The 20,747-nt window shown below is 37.0% G+C and overlaps 2 protein-coding genes across 18 annotated transcripts in view; one reads left to right on the plus strand and one right to left on the minus strand.

The window, feature by feature from the left end:
- The window catches only part of ITSN2 (intersectin 2), a gene marked incomplete at its 3' end in the record, with an annotated part of 203,066 nt that overhangs the window by 52,634 nt on the left and 129,685 nt on the right, over positions 1–20,747 (plus strand). For 13 of the 17 annotated variants that reach the window (XM_082427412.1, XM_082427407.1, XM_082427410.1 and 10 more), the window contains exon 2: positions 15,037–15,100. The exons of the other annotated variants lie outside the window; for them this stretch is intronic. In XM_082427412.1, coding sequence (XP_082283538.1) covers positions 15,070–15,100 — 31 coding nt within the window. In that variant the 5' untranslated portion in view covers positions 15,037–15,069. The remainder of the gene's footprint in view (positions 1–15,036; positions 15,101–20,747) is intronic. 17 annotated transcript variants of the gene reach the window in all.
- The window catches only part of LOC309643923 (uncharacterized protein), a gene marked incomplete at its 3' end in the record, with an annotated part of 51,577 nt that overhangs the window by 10,675 nt on the left and 20,155 nt on the right, over positions 1–20,747 (minus strand). The window contains exons 2-3 of the mRNA XM_082427086.1: positions 14,209–14,394; positions 1,921–1,984 (exon numbers count right to left, since the gene is read on the minus strand). Coding sequence (XP_082283212.1) covers positions 1,921–1,984; positions 14,209–14,220 — 76 coding nt within the window. The 5' untranslated portion in view covers positions 14,221–14,394. The remainder of the gene's footprint in view (positions 1–1,920; positions 1,985–14,208; positions 14,395–20,747) is intronic.

Here is a 20,747-nt window from a genome sequence, read left to right on the forward strand (position 1 = left end):
TTTCCCTCTATACTTCTCATTCAAGTAAATAGTTTTGCTTTAATATTTAGTCCTGATATGAGACAGAAGAGAATAGACAAAATAGCCAGCTCCCCCAACCCTCCCCTTACAGCAGTGCAGGCTGAGTCACAAGCTATTCTTAGATGTATTTTCCCCCTTCGTGTGGGTGAATTGTCTTGTTCAGAGTTGTTGACTAATTCTTCTAAAATTGGTTTAATTTAAATCTTTGATATAATTGGAGTGCTAGCTACTTCAGTATTAGTTTACCATTCCAGTTCTTTTTTTGCCCTGTTTATTGGTTGATTCTTTGTGGGCTAAACTTAACATTTATAAAAGTCCAAACTTACAATTTATATTCAGACGTCTTAAACTGAAGATGCTAAGTTGAAGAACTAGAACTAAGAACTAAGTTTGTATAGAACAGTTCTCTTTTTGAAGCTTTTGAGTCTCAACATGCTTTGTGTATTTGGGGTGCTAAGCCTCTCGGTAGAAATAGTGGTCACCTTTTACTCAAATATAATCAATATTTGTAAGAAAAACATGTCCTTTTTATTAGTAATTGGTACAACTGTGGTTTGTTATACCAATTCAGTGAAATCAAGCCAACTACAGTAAATCCCCCACATACGAACAAACTCCGTTCTGAGAGCGTGTTCGTAAGTCCAATTTGTTCCTAAGTCCAACAAAATTAGCCTAGGTACCAGACTAACACAATTGGCTATATATTACTGAACTGTAATAGGTTTATAATACTTTTCACACAAATAATACATAAAAAAACAAACAAAAAATGAAGAAAACATGTTTAATGTTACAGTACAGCACCTTGACAAATACAGTAGTACAATACAGCAGCTGGCATACAGGGGCTGGCATCAAGTGAACAGGCAAGAAGAGTTACTGACTGGAGGAGGGAGAGGAGGTGGGAGATAGTAGAGCTGAAGGATCGTCAGCAATAGGAGAAGGAGGGAAAGTTGCAATTTCACCCATGCCTGACGTTGATGGCACAGGTTCTGGTTCCTTGCTGGATTCAGTTCTGTCTACCCTCTTGAAAAAAACGATCCAGTGATGTTTGGGTAGTAGCTCTTTTTTTCTCGTCATAGATGACACGGTAGCACTGGATTGCATTCTGAACTGCTGCTGCAACCTTTGTGTACGATTCTACGTTCAGGTCCTGTGCATCAAAAACTAACAGTGCCTCCTCAAATAAAGAAAATCCCCTTGCCATTTCCTGTGTCATGAATCTCTTCGGTTCTTCAGTCACTTCTTCTTCCTCTTGTCGCTCCACTCTCTCAATTATTTTCACTTTTGTTTCCATCGTTATCGCTTGGCGTTTCTTAGCAGTACCAGCTCTGTCAGTGCTGCTTTTACGCTTTCTTCCGGACATGCTGGGCTTGAAATAAAGATACTGTACTACTGAACTCTATACAGTACTGTACAGTAGAGTACACAAAAGCACAACCACTTGTAGAGGATGCACGCACGTGACAGTGTACACCCGACATGTGAACTAACGTGATTGGACATGCGAACACATGTTCGTATCTGAAAGTTTGCAACTTGAAGGTTCATATGTAGGGGGCTGACTGTATTATAGTTGAAAATCATGTTGAAATAATAGTAGTAATAGCCATCATTTATGATCACCTTGTGTGTGCCAGATGCTTTACAGACATGATAGCTGAGCCTTAAAACAGCCTGGCATTATCCACATTTATAGGTTAGGAAATTGAAGCTATGTCATGTGGAAGTCTACTAAACTAAGAAGTAACTACACTGGGATTAGAACTCAGTTGGTTGATCTGCTTTCAAAGTTCAAGTTCCATACTGTCAACTTGCTTGTCCTCAGTGCAGTTGAAAGGATGCTAATCTCTCAGAGTCAAAGCATTTGTGTTTATTAAAGGATATTTTAGTACCTACCATGTGGCTGACTGCTGAGCACTAGGTATATGAAGATGAAGAGACGTTCACAGGAACTCACAGTCTAATAGAGGTGGGCAGGAATGAAAACAAAGGTTACATTACTAGTTGGTATGTAGTTTAATGGAGATATATACAAGATAAAATGAGAATGTGGCAAAGAAAGCTTTTGTAAGTGGAAGTGTCACTGAGAAGGTAGGTAGTTACACAGATTCAGAGAGGGGGGAATAGGAATAAGATGGGGCAGAGGTGGAGGGGGAAGGTATTCCAAGAGTGGAAAAGTAGGCAGAAGATAAACCCTAAAACACCTTGTATGCCATGTGAAGGAAATTAGATTTTTTTAAAAAAAATCAGCTTTATCGAGATATAATTCATAAACCATAAAATTCACCCTTTTTAAGTTTACAGCTCTGTGGTTTTTATTAGAGTCACAGAATTGCACAAGCATCATCACAAATTTTAGAACATTTTCATCATCCAAAAGAACCCCTTATACCTATTAGCAACCTCTCTCCATTTCCCTCCAATACCCCAAGCTCTAGGGAACCACTAATCTACTTTCTGTCTCTATGAATTTGCCTATTCTGGACACCTCATATAAATGAGAACATAGAATATGTGGTCTTTTGTGACTAGCTTCTTTCACTTACCGTAATGTTTTTAAAGTGCATCCATGTTGTAGCATGTATCAGTAATTAGTTCCTTTTTATGGCCAAAGGTTCCATTGTGTGGGTATACCACATTTGTTTATCCATTCATCAGTTGATGGACATTTGGGTTGTTCCCACTTTTGGCTATTATAAATAATGCTGCTGTGAGCATTCGTGTACAAGTTTTTATTTATTTATGTGTTTATTTATTTATTTATTTATGGCTGTGTTGGGTCTTCGTTTCTGTGCGAGGGCTTTCTCCAGTTGGCGGCAAGTGGGGGCCACTCTTCATCGCGGTGCGCGGGCCTCTCACTATCGCAGCCTCTCTTGTTGCGGAGCACAGGCTCCAGACGCGTAGGCTCAGTAGTTGTGGCGCACGGGCCTAGACGCTCTGCGGCATGTGGGATCTTCCCACACCAGGGCTCAAACCTGTGTCCCCTGCATTGACAGGCAGATTCTCAACCACTGCGCCACCAGGGAAGCCCCTCGTGTACAAGTTTTTGTATGGACATAGGTTTATGTTTTCATTTCTCCTGAGTTCATACCTAGGGGTGGAATTGCTGAGTTTTATGGTAACCTATGTTTAACATTTTGAGGAACTGCTAAATTGTTTTTGAAAGCAGCTAAATCATTTTACATTCTCACCAGCAAGGTATGAGGGATCCAATTTAGTAGGAGATTAGATTTTATACTGTTGGTGAGCAGAATCACAGAATCACAGTGGTTGAAAATTATTGGATTCTATTGCTGCTTCCCAGATAAGTTCAAGACATATGATAGGTCAGAAGGCTTTTTCTGATGAATGAAACTAAAATGCAAGTCATTTCCTCAATTCTTGGGGGCTATTGTTATTCAGTTTCCATAGTCTTTGATTTTTATGTATTCCTATAGGCTACTTATAATCTGAGTTATTAAGGATTACTGAAATTTAGTGTTCATAAACTAAAACTCGCCAATTTCTAGAGCTTCCTGAGGGTTCTTAGTTTTCTTCTAAGAAATCTGTTAACTCTACAAAACTTTGGCAGCACTGAATTGAATTGAAAAATTCCTACTATGCACGCCCACACTGATGGATACTATTTTCAGTGCATCATTGGATTGTCTTGAGTTTGATTTGGTTCCCGTTTCTGCTACTCTTGAATTAACTGTAATTAAAGAATGTTAGATTTAATTTTGTTGACCATTTTGCTCTTGTGTAACTGTTTCATTGCTATAATTTCTCCATCATAAAGTTATTTTTCTACTGGAATATAGGAGCAAGTGAGTAGGTTGGATCTCTTGTTCCACTTAGGTGGGCCATGGTTAGAATAGTTTGAGAATGAATGGACTACATAATTGGACAGATTCTTTTCCACTCTGATATCCCACTCTAATAAATTTTTTAAATGGGTATTAGTGTACATTTAATTAAGGGTCTTAACTATGGAATACATGAATCTCTGAAAGTCCACAGATTGGCTTTGGAAGCCTGAAACCTTTGAAATTGTATGCCACATTTTGTGCATTTGTGTTTTTTCCGAGAGAAACTGGGTTTGCCGAATTTCTTTAAAAAAAAAAAAATAGTCCATGACCCCTCAAAATTAAAGAATTCAGATGGGTGAAGAAAATTTGTAAATTTGTGATTTGAAGTATTTGGGGAAAGTGAGACCTTACTTTGGTTAGGTGTTGCTGTTCAGTGATAGATGTTTTCTGGATACACTTTTTTTTAAAGTGTGACTCATTCCATGTTAGAATATCTCTATTTTATTCTTTCCTGGTAATTTTTGTCCCTGTCAGAACTTGGAGTTTGCCTTTAAAGTCCTCATTGCATATTTATTATTTTATATTCACTTTCTTGAATGATTGGGATGTTCTATTTAAGAGTGTTATTTTTGCTGCAGTGATTGCATGCTTTACTTGAAATGTATTGATATTTTAAAAAAGAGTTAATTGGCGTGCCAGAGTAAGAAAATGTATGAATGCTTTTCTATCCATTGGCCACTAGTTTTTCTTTCCTTTACTCTCTTGTTCTGTTTCTGTTTTGGTGGAGATTGGAATTTACCAGTAACCGGTAGAAGCTCTCCCATGTGGGCCCTGCTCTGGTGTGGCATCAGTTTGGATTCAGTCTCTTTAGGCCTCTGCAGTACGGTGTGTGTGGAGTATACTTTTCCTGTTTTAGCAGTGGATGTAGCATGGTTGGATTTGAGATGAGACTGGTGATTTCAGTTAAATGTTTTTGGTAAAACAGACTTGTTACTTAATATTGTTTAAAATAGACTAAGAAATTGACAAGGGAGAGGCTCTGGGTGATTGATATTGGCTATAGGGTTAAAAGATGATGTAGTGTAATACCAATATATTTGGTCTTTGTCCCTGATTCCTGGCACAGAGCTCCTAAAACCTTTGGAATTCCCTGAGTGATAGGAAAGCTGCTTTCCATCATACATGAGCTTATGTTAATGAGGTGACTGAAGGGGCACCCCTAGATAGCCTCAGCATAAGGCTGGACAACCAGAGAGACCTAGAGGATTAGAGGGTGGGAATTTTCAGCCCCACTCACCAACCTCCAGGAAGAGGAGGTAGGTGCTAGAGTTTGAACTGTTTATACGCACGCACACACACCCATATATAATTTTTACGTAGTTGTAATGATAGTGTAGATTTTTGTCTATACATTACATGGAAGATTATTTTTTTCTGTGTTGTTTCATAATTTTCATAAGTTTTAATGGCTGTGATGTTTTTATCTAGTAGTAGGCTATGATTTATTAACCATACTCCTGTTCTCAGATGTTTAGGTTGTTTCAAGTTTTTTGCTATTATAAATAAAACTGTTATGAATATTATTATTTAATGAATGTATAATAAACATTTATTATACATTTTCCTCAAGAGGTTTTCTTCTAATTCTTGACCTGTGCTAACAATTTTGAATATTTGTATCCTATTCTAGAATTTTGTATTTTTTAGAAAGACATTGTATCATAAACATTACCTATCTACTGTGGCCTTGAAATTATCATTTGTAAATAGATGCATATTATTCTAAGTTAATATAACTTTATTTTCTTGTTCCTTTCTCTGTTAGATAAATTACCTTATTTGTATTTTTTTCTACTGTTGATGACACTGTGATATGCATCTTTGCATTCTATTTTCCTCCTTTGGATTATTTTCTTAAGATAAGTTCTTATAAATGGGCCAAGTGGGTATTTTGTTTTGGGTGAATGTTGCCAAATTTAAAGGCACATATTTTACCTTAAACCTTCTACTTCTGTGGTATTTGCCTTCTTTAAAAAATTGAAATACTTTTTTTTTTTGGACAGTTTAAAATTTACAGAAAAATTGAGCAGATAGTACAGAGTTTCCCATATACCCTTCTACTTGTCATTGATAACTTACATTAGTACAGTACATTTGTTACAATTAATGAACCAATATTGGTACATTATTATTAACTAAAGTCCATGCTTTACTTACTTTTCCTTAGTTTTTACCTAATGTCCTTTTGGTGTGCCAGGACCCCATACCACAGTACATTTAATTGTCCTGGCTCCTTAGGCTCCTCTTGGTTGTGACTGTTACTCAAACTTTACTTGTTTCTGATGACTTTGACAGTTTTGAGGGGTACTGGTTAGGTATATTGTAGTATGCTCTCCTATTGGAATTTGGCTGATGTTTTTGTCATGAGATAAAACAACCATGGACCAAGCAGGCAAATGAACCAGACGTATTCATTGCAATATAAATTTACCAAAATGAATATGTTTCTTGTATACCAAAAATATATAAAGCTAGTATGTCATTTTTGCTATAACCATAAAGTACCTAGAAATAAATGAGATAGGAGGAGGGATCTACTGAAGGATGCAAAAATACGCATCTGAGAATAGCGTCAAAAATTATGAAAAAATAGGATAGTGAGTAGAGAAGGATTTGCATATTCGAACACTATGGTAATTAGAACCCTGAGATAGGAGTACACAGGCAGACCCTCAGAACAGAAATATAGGCTGTGAGTAAACTTAGTGCATAAGAAAAGAGATGCATTTTAGATCAATTAGGAAAAGCTAAATTATTTCACAAATGGTCTCAGAAAAAGTGATAGACATCACTAGTGGTGCAAGAGTGGAGAAAATAATTTAGACTCATCTGTCTTTCCGTTCTAAAATAAAAATCCAGATCAAATATATAAGTTTTGAAAAATATACAGGTACTAGAAGAAAATTTGGGCAATTTTCTGATGTGAGACAGACCTTTCTTAGCATGATAGCATACTCAGTAGTCATAAAGGAAAAGATTGCCAAAAAGGTATAACAAAGTTGGTACAACAACAAACTGGATAAAAAGTATTTGTAACATGTTACAAGTCTGGGAGACTGAAAGAGCGAAGTGTGAAATAGTCATCTAAGTGAGTGGGAAAGCAAATGGACTAGGGAAACGTGGACTTGTCAGGCAGGACGTTGGGTCCACTTGAGTTAGTGCTCAGGAATCTAAAGTGAGACCAGTCAGCAACTTCATTTATATAGTCATGGAATAACTAGAGAGTTGGATTTAGAAAAGACTGAGATTTTGCCAGATCTGTAGTATGTAGCGAGAGAGGAGAGTGAAGTTGAGGGTGTATACAACTAACTGCTTATAATGGTGGACTGTGATATTTAATTTGGGTAAGGAGGGACGTTGGGACATCAGGAAGGGTGTGAGGATATAAGGAAGATTGAGGGACAGTGAAAAGTTGATAAGACCAATAGTTTGTAGGTCCAGGTAGGGTTAAAGAATTGTTGGAGTTAGGAAAGTGGAGAGATGGGGCTGTTGAGATGGTGCTGGTGAAAGGGGCATGGCAGACTTGAAATGGATTACAGAAGAGTACAGTTATTGGTAATAACAAGGCCTAGGGTGTGACCTGGGAGTAGATGGCTAAGATAAGATGGAGGGTAAGATTTTTGGAACAAAAGAGGTCAAAGACTTAGAGGCCAAGATATGGGCAGGATCATCTGTGTGAATATTGACATCACCAAGAATTATTTTGGGAATAATGCTGGAGAGTAGATAGTGAGCTAGGTGTTAAAGCAGTCAAGGAATTACTCTGGTGATTGTAGGGGACAGCAGTGAAGGAGGAGAGCCAGTGGTCAAGTCAGATGCATGAAGGTCAAAAGCTGGTTTTCTTTTTCAACTTTTATTATGAAAAATGTCAAACATATGCAAAAGTTTGAAGTACAGTGATCATTTATTTTCTATATTACTTCAGTTAGTAATCTACTTTTTACTTAAATGTGTTTTGTATTTTTGTGGGGGCTTTAATTCTTTTTGTAATAAGGCAGCCTATAAATATGTTTCCAAATTCCTTTCCAGAAAGGTTGTGCTGATTTACATTTGTTTTAGCTAGGTATTAAGACTATACGTTCAGGGATCATTTCTATGGTTCGTATTAGCTAAGTATTGATGCAATACTTATTTTTATAGCTATTGTTACAGTTCCTTGCATTGTTGTTAGCTCTTCAGTATTTCATATGAATAAGCTGCCGCCTATTTTCCCAGACCACACTCTTCCCTCTGCTTTTGCATGTACTATTACCTCTGCCTAGAAATTTTTTCCCCACATTCATTCATTTAACAAATGTTTTGATGTATAAGGCATGAGCTAATTTGAAATGCACATGTCTGGTTGATTCATGGGAACTGATTTGCATGTGACCCTCTCTTTTTTGGCCTGTAGAGAGAAATTTGTGTTTAGGCACCTGGGGGCCTGGGACTATTGTCCCTTTGAACTCTTGTCTGGGCCCAAAGAAAAGCTTTACTTTCTCATTTTCTCAACTTCTTTTTCCTCTGCTTCCAAACTTACATATATTCATCCTTACCACTTTTCCTGTCTTTTGTTCTGTCCCAGAGTCTAACTTTATACTCTAGAGCTGTCAACTTCCACTTTCTCTGGACCCAGACTTTTGTTAGGTAACCTCCTTTCCTTTTCCCTTTTCAAAATTAAATCTCTCCCTCTTCCTCTAAAAGTAGTTTTGTTCTCCCATCTAAAAAGTAAACCCTTATAATCTTTCCTCTTTCCTAAAGCCTCTTATCTCTCCTCCCACCCGTTTTTCCCCTTCCCTTAACAACATACGTCTTGAGTCACCTACATTTCACCTCCCGTTTACTGCCTAATCTACTTCAACTTGACTTTTACAGCCAGCTCACCATACTGGAACACTACTCACAACAGATTGCCAAAACTAATGGCTTAGTCATGACTTCTGTGACTATTCATGTTTGATGAATAAATATGTGGATGAAAGAAAAAATGAATGAATAGATAGATGGGGAACAGGTATGGAGAATATATGTACTCTGTAAGTTTCATATTACTGCGAGAACTATAAAGAAGTAGGTATTTTGCTTTAATCATTCTCTCGTGGAACTGACCTTGATCTCCTTGGGAATCAGATGGGGAAAGAACATTTTTCCAAACTAATCAGCAAGTTTGGAGAGTTGCCTTTTATGTACGTAGCACATGAAGTGGAGGAGGCACTGGAGAAAGTTTTACAAGATATGCCTTCAGGAACTTGATTATCTTGCGTTTGAATGTCAGACCTTCAGTCAAATTATTTACACTAATCAGCATTCAACCAACATAATTCAAAGTATAATTGAAAAACCCAAGCCTTTCTCCTCATCCCAATAAAAAAGCCTTTAGAATTCAATGGGAAATAAACCTTTATCTCTAAAAGTGTACTTACAAGAAAATAAATAAATAAACAAGTTACAGAAGGGCCATGTTGCAAGGAACAATTTGGTTTAAAATCCACAGCTCCGATGCCTGCAGGATTTCAAGGAAGTAGTTTGGAGCCTGCTCTGCTTTCTTACCAGTTTCTTTTCTACATACGTATTCAATTCAATACTACCTTTCTCCATGCCTCCCTCGCTTTCTTTTTTTTTCCCCTATATCTCAACCATCTTATTCATTTACCCAGTTCATTTGTTTAGCAAGTAGATCTGGTTTAGGCACTAGGCATAGAGGTAAATAAAAATGGTCTGTGTCCAGAACAAGTGAAACAGGCAAACATGTGAAATTGGGATACAGTATGATAAATGAAGTTATTGTGGCATGAACAGTGTTATGGGCATACCTAGGAGACAGTGACTGACTACCCAAGAGGACAGAAGTCTTCCAAAGAAGAGGTGACATTTGAGTTGGGAGTTGAAGAATGAGAAGAAAGTGTGGTGAACATGACAGAGGGAACAGCTCTTTACAAAGGAATAGGGGAGTGAAAAAAACCTCTCTGCTTCAAGGAAAGGTTGGTGTACTTAGGACATCTGAATCTAGGGGAAGTGTCTAGACATGCGTGTGGTAAAGTAGATTGGGGTGGGATTTTGAAGGGTGCCATATTTCATACTAAGAAGTTTGGGCTTTAACTTGTAATCAGTGGGGGAATTTAAGTAGAAGGGCATCAGTGGATGTTGTGGAAAAAAGTAGTAGCTCTGTGGAAGGCAGGAAGACCATTTTAGGAGGTTCATGCCCTAATTAATGTAATGACCCACTTACTGAGTCACAATCTCCCGGTGATGGGCCTGGGAATCTGTAGAACTAGAAAATGTCCCAGGTGATATAATCAGGCAGTTGGGAAACTTAAAAACAAAGCATTGGACATAAGAAATGTGGTTTCTAGGACCAGTTTTACTACTGACTAGCTATTTGAGCTCATAGAAGTCTTTTAGTTTTCCCATCTTGAAAATTGAGGGTTTTAGACTAAATAATTACTGTAATTGTTTCCTTATGATTCTGTGCTTCTAAACAAATCCAACCTTAATTGAACTACTTTTTATTTATAATGGCTACAATTTTTTTTCCTGCTGGGTCTTACTGACCCTTTGTAGAAGAAGGATTTCCTACTCCTATTCAAGCATTTCTACTTTTCTCTGCCTTAGTATGAATATATTTACCACATTCTCCAAATTGCATTTGGATTATATTAAATTGAAGCAGTGGTCTTTGCCTTATGCCTGCTATCTACCACACATATTTTCTTGGTTTCTAAAAAGGTAACAATGTCTGTTCTCCACTTATGAGCAGGAAAATCTCCACATAAATATTCTAAAACCATTGATAATTAGCACAGTGTTCAGATTATATGATAACTGCAAACTGCCAAGATTGCCGATCATTACATGTTACCCCCTTTAAGGAGTAGAGAGAGGTGTTTATTGGATGCTGACTTCAATCACACATGCCTGAAACAGACATCAGCCCTGTAACCGGGGAGATGCTGATTATCCTTTTCTTCCTCTCAGAGGGTTATACCAAGAGGTAAGAAATAATTAACACTCCCTAATTTATGTATGTGATTGCTGTAGACCTAAGTGTTGGAGGGCGTCTCTGGCTTGTGCTTCTTTCCCTTAGAAATGTAGCAAGAGGAAGTTGATCTGCTGCTTGCAGGAACCTGTGACCCACTCAGCATTAATTATTATCCCCATTTAAGAGAGGAAAAGGCAGATAAAGTCCATGGGAAGTTCATGGGCTTTAGAATTAGACAGGTTTAGGATTGCATCCTGGCTTCATCACTTACTAAATTTTGGCAAGTAATTTAATAGTTCAGTTTCTTCAAGTGTGAAATGAGTACAGTATCTCTGTCCTCCAGGGATATTGTGAGGATTATTAGTATTATCAAAGGTACCTAACATTGTCTGGCACCTGTTAGACTAGTCTACAAGCTCCTGTGTGTGAAGCTCCTTGTATAGAACCTGAAATATTTTAGATTCTCAATGACTATTGAACAAGACAGATAGATAATTAATAAAGTGTACTGCATTGATAGTAAGCACTTAGTAAATAGTAACTTTTATGATTACATAATGTAAAAATGTTGATTTTTTAAAAAAACATCAAATGTATCTGTTGTATTTTTCAAATTTTCAGTTACTATTATTTCTCTGCAAATATAGATTAGAATTGTTAAGCGTGAAGTAATTATTCTACAACAGGCCAGAGAGAATTGGTATAAACATAACAGATATGAAATGGTAGACTTTAAAAGCTTAATGGTTCTATGGATGGACCAAGAGAATATCATACTAAATGAAGTAAGTCAGGCAGAGAAAGACAAATATTATATCACTTATATGTGGAATCTAAAAAAATAATACAAATGAATCTATATACTGAAGAGAAACAGACTCAGACAGAAAACAAACTTATGGCTACCAAAGGGGAAAGGGAGTGGGGAGGGATAAATTAGGAGTATGGGATTAACAGATACAAACTACTATACATAAAATAGATAAGCAACAAGGATTTACTGTATAATACAGGGAACTATATTCAGTATCTTGTAATAACCTATAATGGAAAATAATCTGAAATATATATACACATACAAACATATATATAAATAAATTTTTAAAAAGTCATCTGAACAATCCAGATACAGTTGGGCAAAGATAATGTAATATTTTGCATTAAAAATTCCTAAATATAGCATACATAAAAGTTTAAAAAAGAAGCTTATTGATTCCAACAAATTATGCTACCATATTCAGATGTTACCACAGTCAATCAGATGTAACCTACGTACATACATGTTATAATGTGGTACCGGCGTGCATGGGTGGCTAAATCCCATGTACCAGGTGAAGAATATTCTGTAATACCAGTACCTTCAGCTTCCTTAAGAGGATTTGCCCTCCCTGCCCCTCACATTATTTGATTCATTTCTTTGGTGTTATTTCAGGATTATACCTGTGATTATTGAGCATTTGTTACGTGGCATTCTGTTGTATTCACAGAGTACATGATGACTAGCTAGAGGTTCTAGATAGATGATCTGTAAGTTTTAGACCTAGGTCTAACTGATAAAGGCTTTGTGACTGTGGGATCCTATTCCTTATTTGTCTTTTGTAAGCCTGTGCTTTTTCTTTAAGCTATCTTTGGAAATGCACATGCTTTTATGCAGCTATAAAATGCATTGTAGGTAATGCTTTTGGAGGATTTCTCCCACATTTAAAAAATCTCAGGAGGGGGGTGTGGGATGAATTGGGAGATTGGGATTGACATACATACACTGTTTATACTATGTATAAAATAGATAACTAATGAGAACCTACTGTATAGCTCAGGGAACTCTATCCAGTGCTGTGTGGTGACCTAAATGGGAAGGAAATCCAAAAAAGAGGGGACATATGTATACGTATAGCTGATTCACTTTGCTGTACAGTAGAAACTAACACAACATTGTAAAGCAACTATACTCCAATAACATTAATTTTTAAAAAGTGGATGCAGTAAACATATTAGAGTACAAAGTAAATAGTTTGCAATTACAAATTAATCAAGCAGAATGAAGATTAGAACAAAAAGGAGTCAAGGAAATCTTTTTAAAAGTTATACTTATGGTAGCAATTATTGTTAACTGTATTTTCAGATATATTAAAGTATATTTTGCCTAAAAAAATAAATTAAAAAAAATAAAATTGGGGGGAAAAAATTCTCTCCTAATAAAATAGGGGTCCTAGCTACTGCATATCTTAAGTCAGTAGTTTCTTTGCAAGATTTGGCTTATTTTGGTTTAACATTACTTGTAATAATTTAAAATTGGGGAGGTAAAAGTGTTATACTTGTTTGTAGAATTTCTATAGTTGAGGAAGTTGTAATCAAAACTTGATTTATGAACTTTCCTTCTGTGTTCACTTTATTTAGCTGGTGACACCACGCTTCACCCAGTCTCACAGAGTATCATTCTGGGAGTCGTCTCTTTGCTTCCTTTTTCTCCATGATCTCTTATGTCTAAAGAGTCCCTGAGTTCCACCTGCTTTAAACACTTCATTGCTTCTCCAGTTCATCCCTTCTCCTCTCTTCCTGAGGCCACTGTTCTAGATCAGGTGCCAGATAGCATTCTCATCTGTGCCAGATATTCTAACTGATCTCCCCGATGCAGTCTTGGCCTTTTCTTCACAATTGAGTGTCTTATTTTAAGTGAAATATGACTGTGTCCCTCCTTAAAACCTTTTAAAACTTGTCAGCCACAGGTTCAAGTACAAGGTTCTTAACATTATAGTTATAACTAATTCTTACTTACCTGTTGAAGCTCTACACAGTACCTCCTCTAGGAGTTCTTGACCACCCCACCATAGTTTAGGTATTATTTTTCTGTATAGTAAGCAACTCCAAACCTGGAGTTGACATTACCTTTTGAGAAAGGAGTGAAGAAAACTAACTGGTACATGGGTAAAATTTCCTCCTACCTAAGAAGAGTGTAGTGACAGGTGAAGTCTAAGTGTTGTAAAAGGTTTAAAGTTCCATTGCAGTGAAGCTTAAAAAAAGAATGTGCACTTTGAGAGGGAGGGTGGTATATCATGGTAACATACAGAAAAGCTGGGAGTCAGAAGACTAAAACTGGCAGTGCCATTCCAAGCATTATTGGGGGTTTGCTCATCCCTGCTGCCCAGTCCTTGCTTACCCTGTTGTGTAGGTAGATGTGTCAGACTGCTGATGCCTGATATCGTTAAGCATTTTAATCACAGTTAAATCCCTTTGCTCACCACGCAATGATCTGGCCAAAATTTAGTAGATGATTGTTTGCTTTATAGGAAGAAAAGCTGCTGTTTGTTCTCTTAGCCATTAAATTTATCGTTGTAAATGAACAAACTGGATTTATATACCAGTTTTTTCGTGACTTACCTTGGTGGACATACTGGTACAGTCATCTTTCTCCTTGAGCACACTGCATTCACTATGATATGGTACCTTGTAACACTTCTTGGCAGCTAGTCAGCCAACTTCTCTGGTGACACCTTCCACCACGACATGCAACTCTTTATGCCTTCTTTGTTCAGATGGCTTGTGCAAACATTTTTCCTCAGGCTTCTAAAAATGTTAATATTTAAATGAGAAGCCCGCGCACTGCGGCATGTGGGATCTTCCCGCACCAGGGCTCGAACCCATGTCCCCTGCACTGGCAGGGGGATTCTTAACCACTGCGCCACCAGGGAAGCCCAACATACATGTTTTAATAGTTACTTTTAGTCCATTTTTATAAACCTGTAGAACTTAATTACAGCTATGCTACATTTATTTTGGATATTTTTCTTGTTTGGGGATTTTTTTTGAAGAAGAAGAGTATTATGGATTTCCATGTTATTGTGCAATTAATTTATAGAGTTGATTTCTTTGAAATAAATTCTAGCCTAGTTGTAACAACCCTCCTCTTTCCCAAGTTAATTTCTACACAATTGGTTCATGCCAAAGGTTTCTCTATTAAGTATTTGCTATTAAATATGACTGTTTTTCTATTAAATAGTTTTATTTTAAAGGCAGCACCATTACCCAACAAAATCTCCTACCCTTCCCCAAATGTAAATTCTGTGTTCGGCAGCAGCCGAAGCCCTGCATTGTTTTTTGTTGGAAGTGTGAGCTGAAGGGGACAGACATTCCTACTCCTTAGCGGAAGCACTAAGCTGCAATCTGCCCTTGTTGTGTTATTAATGGCACAATGTTTTCATGTTGTAGATGGCTGAGTGCTAGCAAGGAAAATTCAGGACCATGATGGCTCAGTTTCCCACAGCTATGAATGGTAAGTAGCTTCGTGCTTGTGGCAAGATAAAGAGGTTATGAGATTTTTTTTCTTTGGTAGAGGTTATAAAATATCCATTTAGATATTTTTCCTTAAACTTATAAATGAAAAACTTAAAGTATTCTTGTTGAAAGTATTTAGATAGTTTATTTCAGAACACTGCATGTATCTTCTATTAGAATATTATGCAGTAAATCCCACGGCTCAGTATAAGCATGTTCTGCAGTATCATCTGGAATGTGGTGGCTTGCCTTTGAGCAGTTAAGGATAACCTAAACAAACATTGTGTTTAATGCGTAAAACTGGAGGACGAAAAGCTTAGTGCCATAAGTGGAGAATATTAAAGGTGTTTTTGATAGCATGAGATGATTGTAAACTGATTAAACCAGTAAATATTCAATTATTAATATACATATAAAATTGGTTCGTTTTCCCTTTTATAAAGGATTATGTATGCCTATACACAGTTGTTTAATAGGAAACATATTAGAGGAAAATGTTTAGGTAATTGCAATAATAAAAAGTTTTTAAAGTTTTTTTTTCTGATTCTAGCTTTATTTCCCAGATACACATTAATTACCCTTAATAGGTCTTGTTACTGTGTATGTCATTTATAATTGAGAATATGCATTATATTTTTAAATCACTAAACAAATCAAAGATGCTGAGTTCTTAATTTTGAGGTAAATTTTATTAGCTAATTAAAAATATAAAGAAATAGAGGGTCCAGTCAATAACTCTTTAACACTTGAATTGAAAACCGTAATAGTAAAGAACACTAGAAGGAAAAAAAGAGGAAAAAATGACCAGTAATTCCACCACCTTCACAAAGGGATTGTGTTAATGTTACCATCTAGTATTTGATCAGTTACATTAAAAAAAAAAAAACAAAAAACATGTTCTCACTCATAGGGCCAGATCAGTACATTGTTTTTTGTTGTTGTTGTTTTAAATTTATTTATTTATTTATTTTTGGCTTCGTTGGGTCTTCGTTGCGGTGCGCAGGCTTCTCATTGTGGTGGCTTTTCTTGTTGCAGAGTACGGGCTCTAGGCGAGCAGGCTTCAGTAGTTGTGGCACGTGGGCTCAGTAGTTGTGGCACGTGGGCTCAGTAGTTGTGGCTCGTGGGCTCTAGAACACAGGCTCAGTAGTGTGGCACACGGGCTTAGTTGCTCTGCGGCATGTGGGATCTTCCAGGACCAGGGCTCGAACCCGTGTTCCCTGCATTGGCAGGCGGATTCTTAACCACTGCGCCACCAGGGAAGCCCAAATCAGTACATTGTTAATAAAGAAAATGTATGTTGTATATCTAAAGTTTTAAGACTCAGGATTGACCTTGTGAGATTTAGAAAAGTTTTAGAAAAATGAATTATTTGCATAAAACGTAAAAACAAATTCAGATGTGTGTAGGATTCTGTCATTTAAGGATGGACTTGAGGTAAGGGTTTTGTTGTTTTTTGCCTTTTCACATGTGAGACTTTGTCCTTCTCTGGAAATGGTATGGGATTATAAAGATTATTTGAGGCCATGGATAATTTTTTGAAATTAATTTTTTTTCCATAATGAGTGATAAATGTTAAGTTTAGAGTCAGGGTAATAATTGTAGTAGTAATGTGCTCTACTCAAATTTGAGGATTTCTATGCCCCATACAAAGGAGTTTGCTGTAAACACATTGTTTAGTTATAAACTTCAACCAACATGTTAAGCAGGTTTATAAACAAAATGAACATGAAAGAAATCAGTACAGACCTGGTCTTTCTTCATTTTGTTTTTTTTTTTCCATTCTCTGAACATTTACGGATCACTTTGTAGCTCATTGCATTATACATAAAGTATTGGAAACAAATGATGTTCAATAACAAAAAAAAGATTACTTGAATAATTGTCTAAAATGTTGTAAAGTTAATTTAGGAGTAGTATATAGGAATAAAGATAGTAATTTTTTTTAAATTATGGAATAAGATATCTTTTTTATTTTTTTAATTTTTATTTATTTATTTATGGCTGTGTTGGGTCTTCGTTTCTGTGCGAGGGCTTTCTCTAGTTGTGGCAAGCGGGGGCCACTCTTCATCGCGGTGCGCGGGCCTCTTACTATCGCGGCCTCTCTTGTTGCGGAGCACAGGCTCCGGACGTGCAGGCTCAGTAATTATGGCTCACGGGCCCAGCCGCTCCGCGGCATGTGGGATCTTCCCAGACCAGGGCTCAAACCTGTGTCCCCTGCATTGGCAGGCGGAGTCTCAACCACTGCGCCACCAGGGAAGCCCAAGATAGTAATTTTTTTAAACTTTTTTTTTAAATTTAATTTTATTTTTTTATACAGCAGGTTCTTATTAGTTATGCATTTTATACATATTAGTGTATGTATGTCAATCCCAATCTCCCAATTCATCCCACCACCACCCCCCCCCCGCCACTTTCCCCTCTTGTTGTCCATACGTTTGTTCTCTACATCTGTGTCTCTATTTCTGCCCTGCAAACCGGTTCATCTGTACCATTTTTCTAGGTTCCACATATATGCGTTAATATACGATATTTGTTTTTCTCTTTCTGACTTACCTCACTCTGTATGACAGTCTCTAGATCCATCTACGTCTCAACAAATGACCCAATTTCGTTCCTTTTTATGGCTGAGTAACATTCAATTGTACACATGTATCACATCTTCTTTATCCATTCATCTGTCGATGGGCATTTAGGTTGCTTCCATGACCTGGCTATTGTAAATACTGCTGCAGTGAACATTGGGGTGCATGTGTCTTTTTGAGTTATGGTTTTCTCTGGGTATATGCCCAGTAGTGAGATTGCTGAGCCATATGGTAATTCTATTTTTAGTTTTTTAAGGAACCTCCATACTGTTCTATAGTGGCTGTATCAATTTACATTCCCACCAACAGTGCAAGAGGGTTCCCTTTTCTCCACACCCTCTCCAGCATTTGTTGTTTGTAGATTTTCTGATGATGCCCATTCTAATGGTGTAAGGTGATAGATACCTCATTGTAGTTTTGATTTGCATTTCTCTAATAATTAGTTGAGCAGCTTTTCATGTGCTTCTTGGCCATCTGTATGTCTTCTTTGGAGAAATGTCTATTTAGGTCTTCTGCCCATTTTTGGATTGGGTTTTTTGTTTTTTGTTTTTAAATGGTTACAGAGTTTTATTTATTTATTTATTTTTGGCTGTGCTGGGTCTTCGTTTCTGTGCGAGGGCTTTCTCTAGTTGCGGCAAGCGGGGGCCACTCTTCATCGTGGTGCGCGGGCCACTCAGTATCGCGGCCTCTCTTGTTGCGGATCACAGGCTCCAGACGCGCAGGCTCAGTAGTTGTGGCTCACGGGCCTAGTTGCTCCGCAGCATGTGGGATCTTCCCAGACCAGGGCTCGAACCCGTGTCCCCTGCATTGGCAGGCAGATTCTCAACCACTGCGCCACCAGGGAAGCCCGTTTGTTTTTTTAATATTGAGCTGCATGAGCTGTTTATATATTTTGGAGATTAATCCTTTGTCCGTTGGTTTGTTTGCAAATATTTTCTCCCATTCTGAGGGTTGTCTTTTGTCTTATTTGTAGTTTCCTTTGCTGTGCAAAAGCTTTGAAGTTTCATTAGGTCCCATTTGTTTATTTTTGTTTTTATTTCCATTACTCTAGGAGGTGGATCAAAAAAGATCTTGCTGTGATTTATGTCAAAGAGTGTTCTTCCTATGTTTTCCTCTAAGAGTTTTATAGTGTCCGGTCTTAACATTTAGATCTCTAATCCATTTTGAGTTTATTTTTGTGTATGGTGTTAGGGAGTGTTCTAATTTCATTCATTTACATGTAGCTGTCCAGTTTTCCCAACACCATTTATTGAAGACACTGTCTTTTCTCCATTGTATATCCTTGCCTCCTTTGTCATAGATTAGTTGACCATATGTGTGTGGGTTTACCTCTGGGCTTTCTATCCTGCTCCATTGATCTATATTTCTATTTTTGTGCCAGCACCATATTGTCTTGATTACTGTAGCGTTGTAGTATAGTCTGAAGTCAGGTAGTCTGATTGCTCCAGGTCTGTTTTTTTCCCTCAGGACTGCTTTGGCTATTCGGGGTCTTTGTGTCTCCATACAAATTTTAAGATTTTTTGTTCTATTTCTGTAAAAAATGCCATTGGAAATTTGATAGGGATTGCATTGAATCTGTAGATTGCTTTGGGTAGTATAGTCATTTTCACAATATTGATTCTTATAATCCAGGAACATGGTATATCTCTCCATCTCTTTGTATCATCTTTAATTTCTTTCATCAGTGTCTTATAGTTTTCTGCATACAGGTCTTTTGTCTCCCTAGGTAGGTTTATTCCTAGGTATTTTATTCTTTTTTGTTGCAATGGTAAATGGGAGTGTTTCCTTAATTTCTCTTTCAGATTTTTCATCATTAGTATATAGGAATGCAAGAGATTTCTGTGCATTAATTTTGTATCCTGCAACTTTACCAGATTCATTCATTAGCTCTAGTAGTGTTCTGGTAGCATCTTTAGGATTCTCTGTGTATAGTATGTCATCTGCAAACAGTGACAGTTTTACTTCATCTTTTCAATTTGTATTCCTTTTATTACTTTTTCTTCTCTGATTGCCATGGCTAGGACTTCCAAAACTATGTTGAATAATAGTGGTGAGAGTGGACATCCTTGTCTTGTTCCTGATCTTAGAGGAAATGCTTTCAGTTTTTCACCATTGAGAATGATGTTTGCTGTGGGTTTGTCGTATATGGCCTTTATTATGTTGAGGTAGGTTCCCTCTATGCCCATTTTCTGGAGAGTTTTTATCATAAATGGGTGTTGAATTTTGTCAAAAGCTTTTTCTGAGTCTATTGAGATGATCGTATGGTTTTTCTTCTTCAGTTTGTTAATATGGTGTATCACATTGATTGATTTGCGTATATTGAAGAATCCTTGCATCCCTGGGATAAATCCCACTTGATCGTGGTGTATGATCCTTTTAATGTGTTGTTGGATTCTGTTTGCTAGTATTTTGTTGAGGATGTTTGCATCTATATTCATGAGTGATATTGGTCTGTAATTTTCTTTTTTTGTAGTATCTTTGTCTGGTTTTGGTATCAGGGTGATGGTGGCCTCATAGAATGAGTTTGGGAGTGTTCCTTCCTCTGCAATTTTTTGGAAGAGTTTGAGAAGGATGAGTGTTAGCTCTTCTCTAAATGTTTGATAGAGTTCACTTGTGAAGCCATCTGGTCCTGCACTTTTGTTTGTTGGAAGATTTTTAATCACAGTTTCAATTTCATTACTTGTGATTGGTCTGTTCATATTTTCTATTTCTTCCTGGTCTAGTCTTGGAGGGTTATACCTTTCTAAGAATTTGTCCATTTCTTCCAGGTTGTCCATTTTATTGGCATAGAGTTGCTTGTAGTAGTCTCTTAGGATGCTTTGTATTTCTGCGGTATCTGTTGTAACTTCTCCTTTTTCATTTCTAATTTTATTGATTTGAGTCCTCTCCCTCTTTTTCTTGATGAGTCTGGCTAATGGTTTATCAATTTTGTTTATCTTCTCAAAGAACCAGCTTTTAGTTTTTTGATCTTTGCTGTTGTTTCCTTTGTTTCTGTTTCATTTATTTCTGCTCTGATCTTTATGATTTCTTTCCTTCTGCTAACTTTGGGTTTTCTTTGTTCTT

This window comes from Balaenoptera physalus (assembly GCF_965194825.1).
Source record: "Balaenoptera physalus genome assembly, chromosome: 15".
Classification (NCBI taxonomy): domain Eukaryota; kingdom Metazoa; phylum Chordata; class Mammalia; order Artiodactyla; family Balaenopteridae; genus Balaenoptera; species Balaenoptera physalus.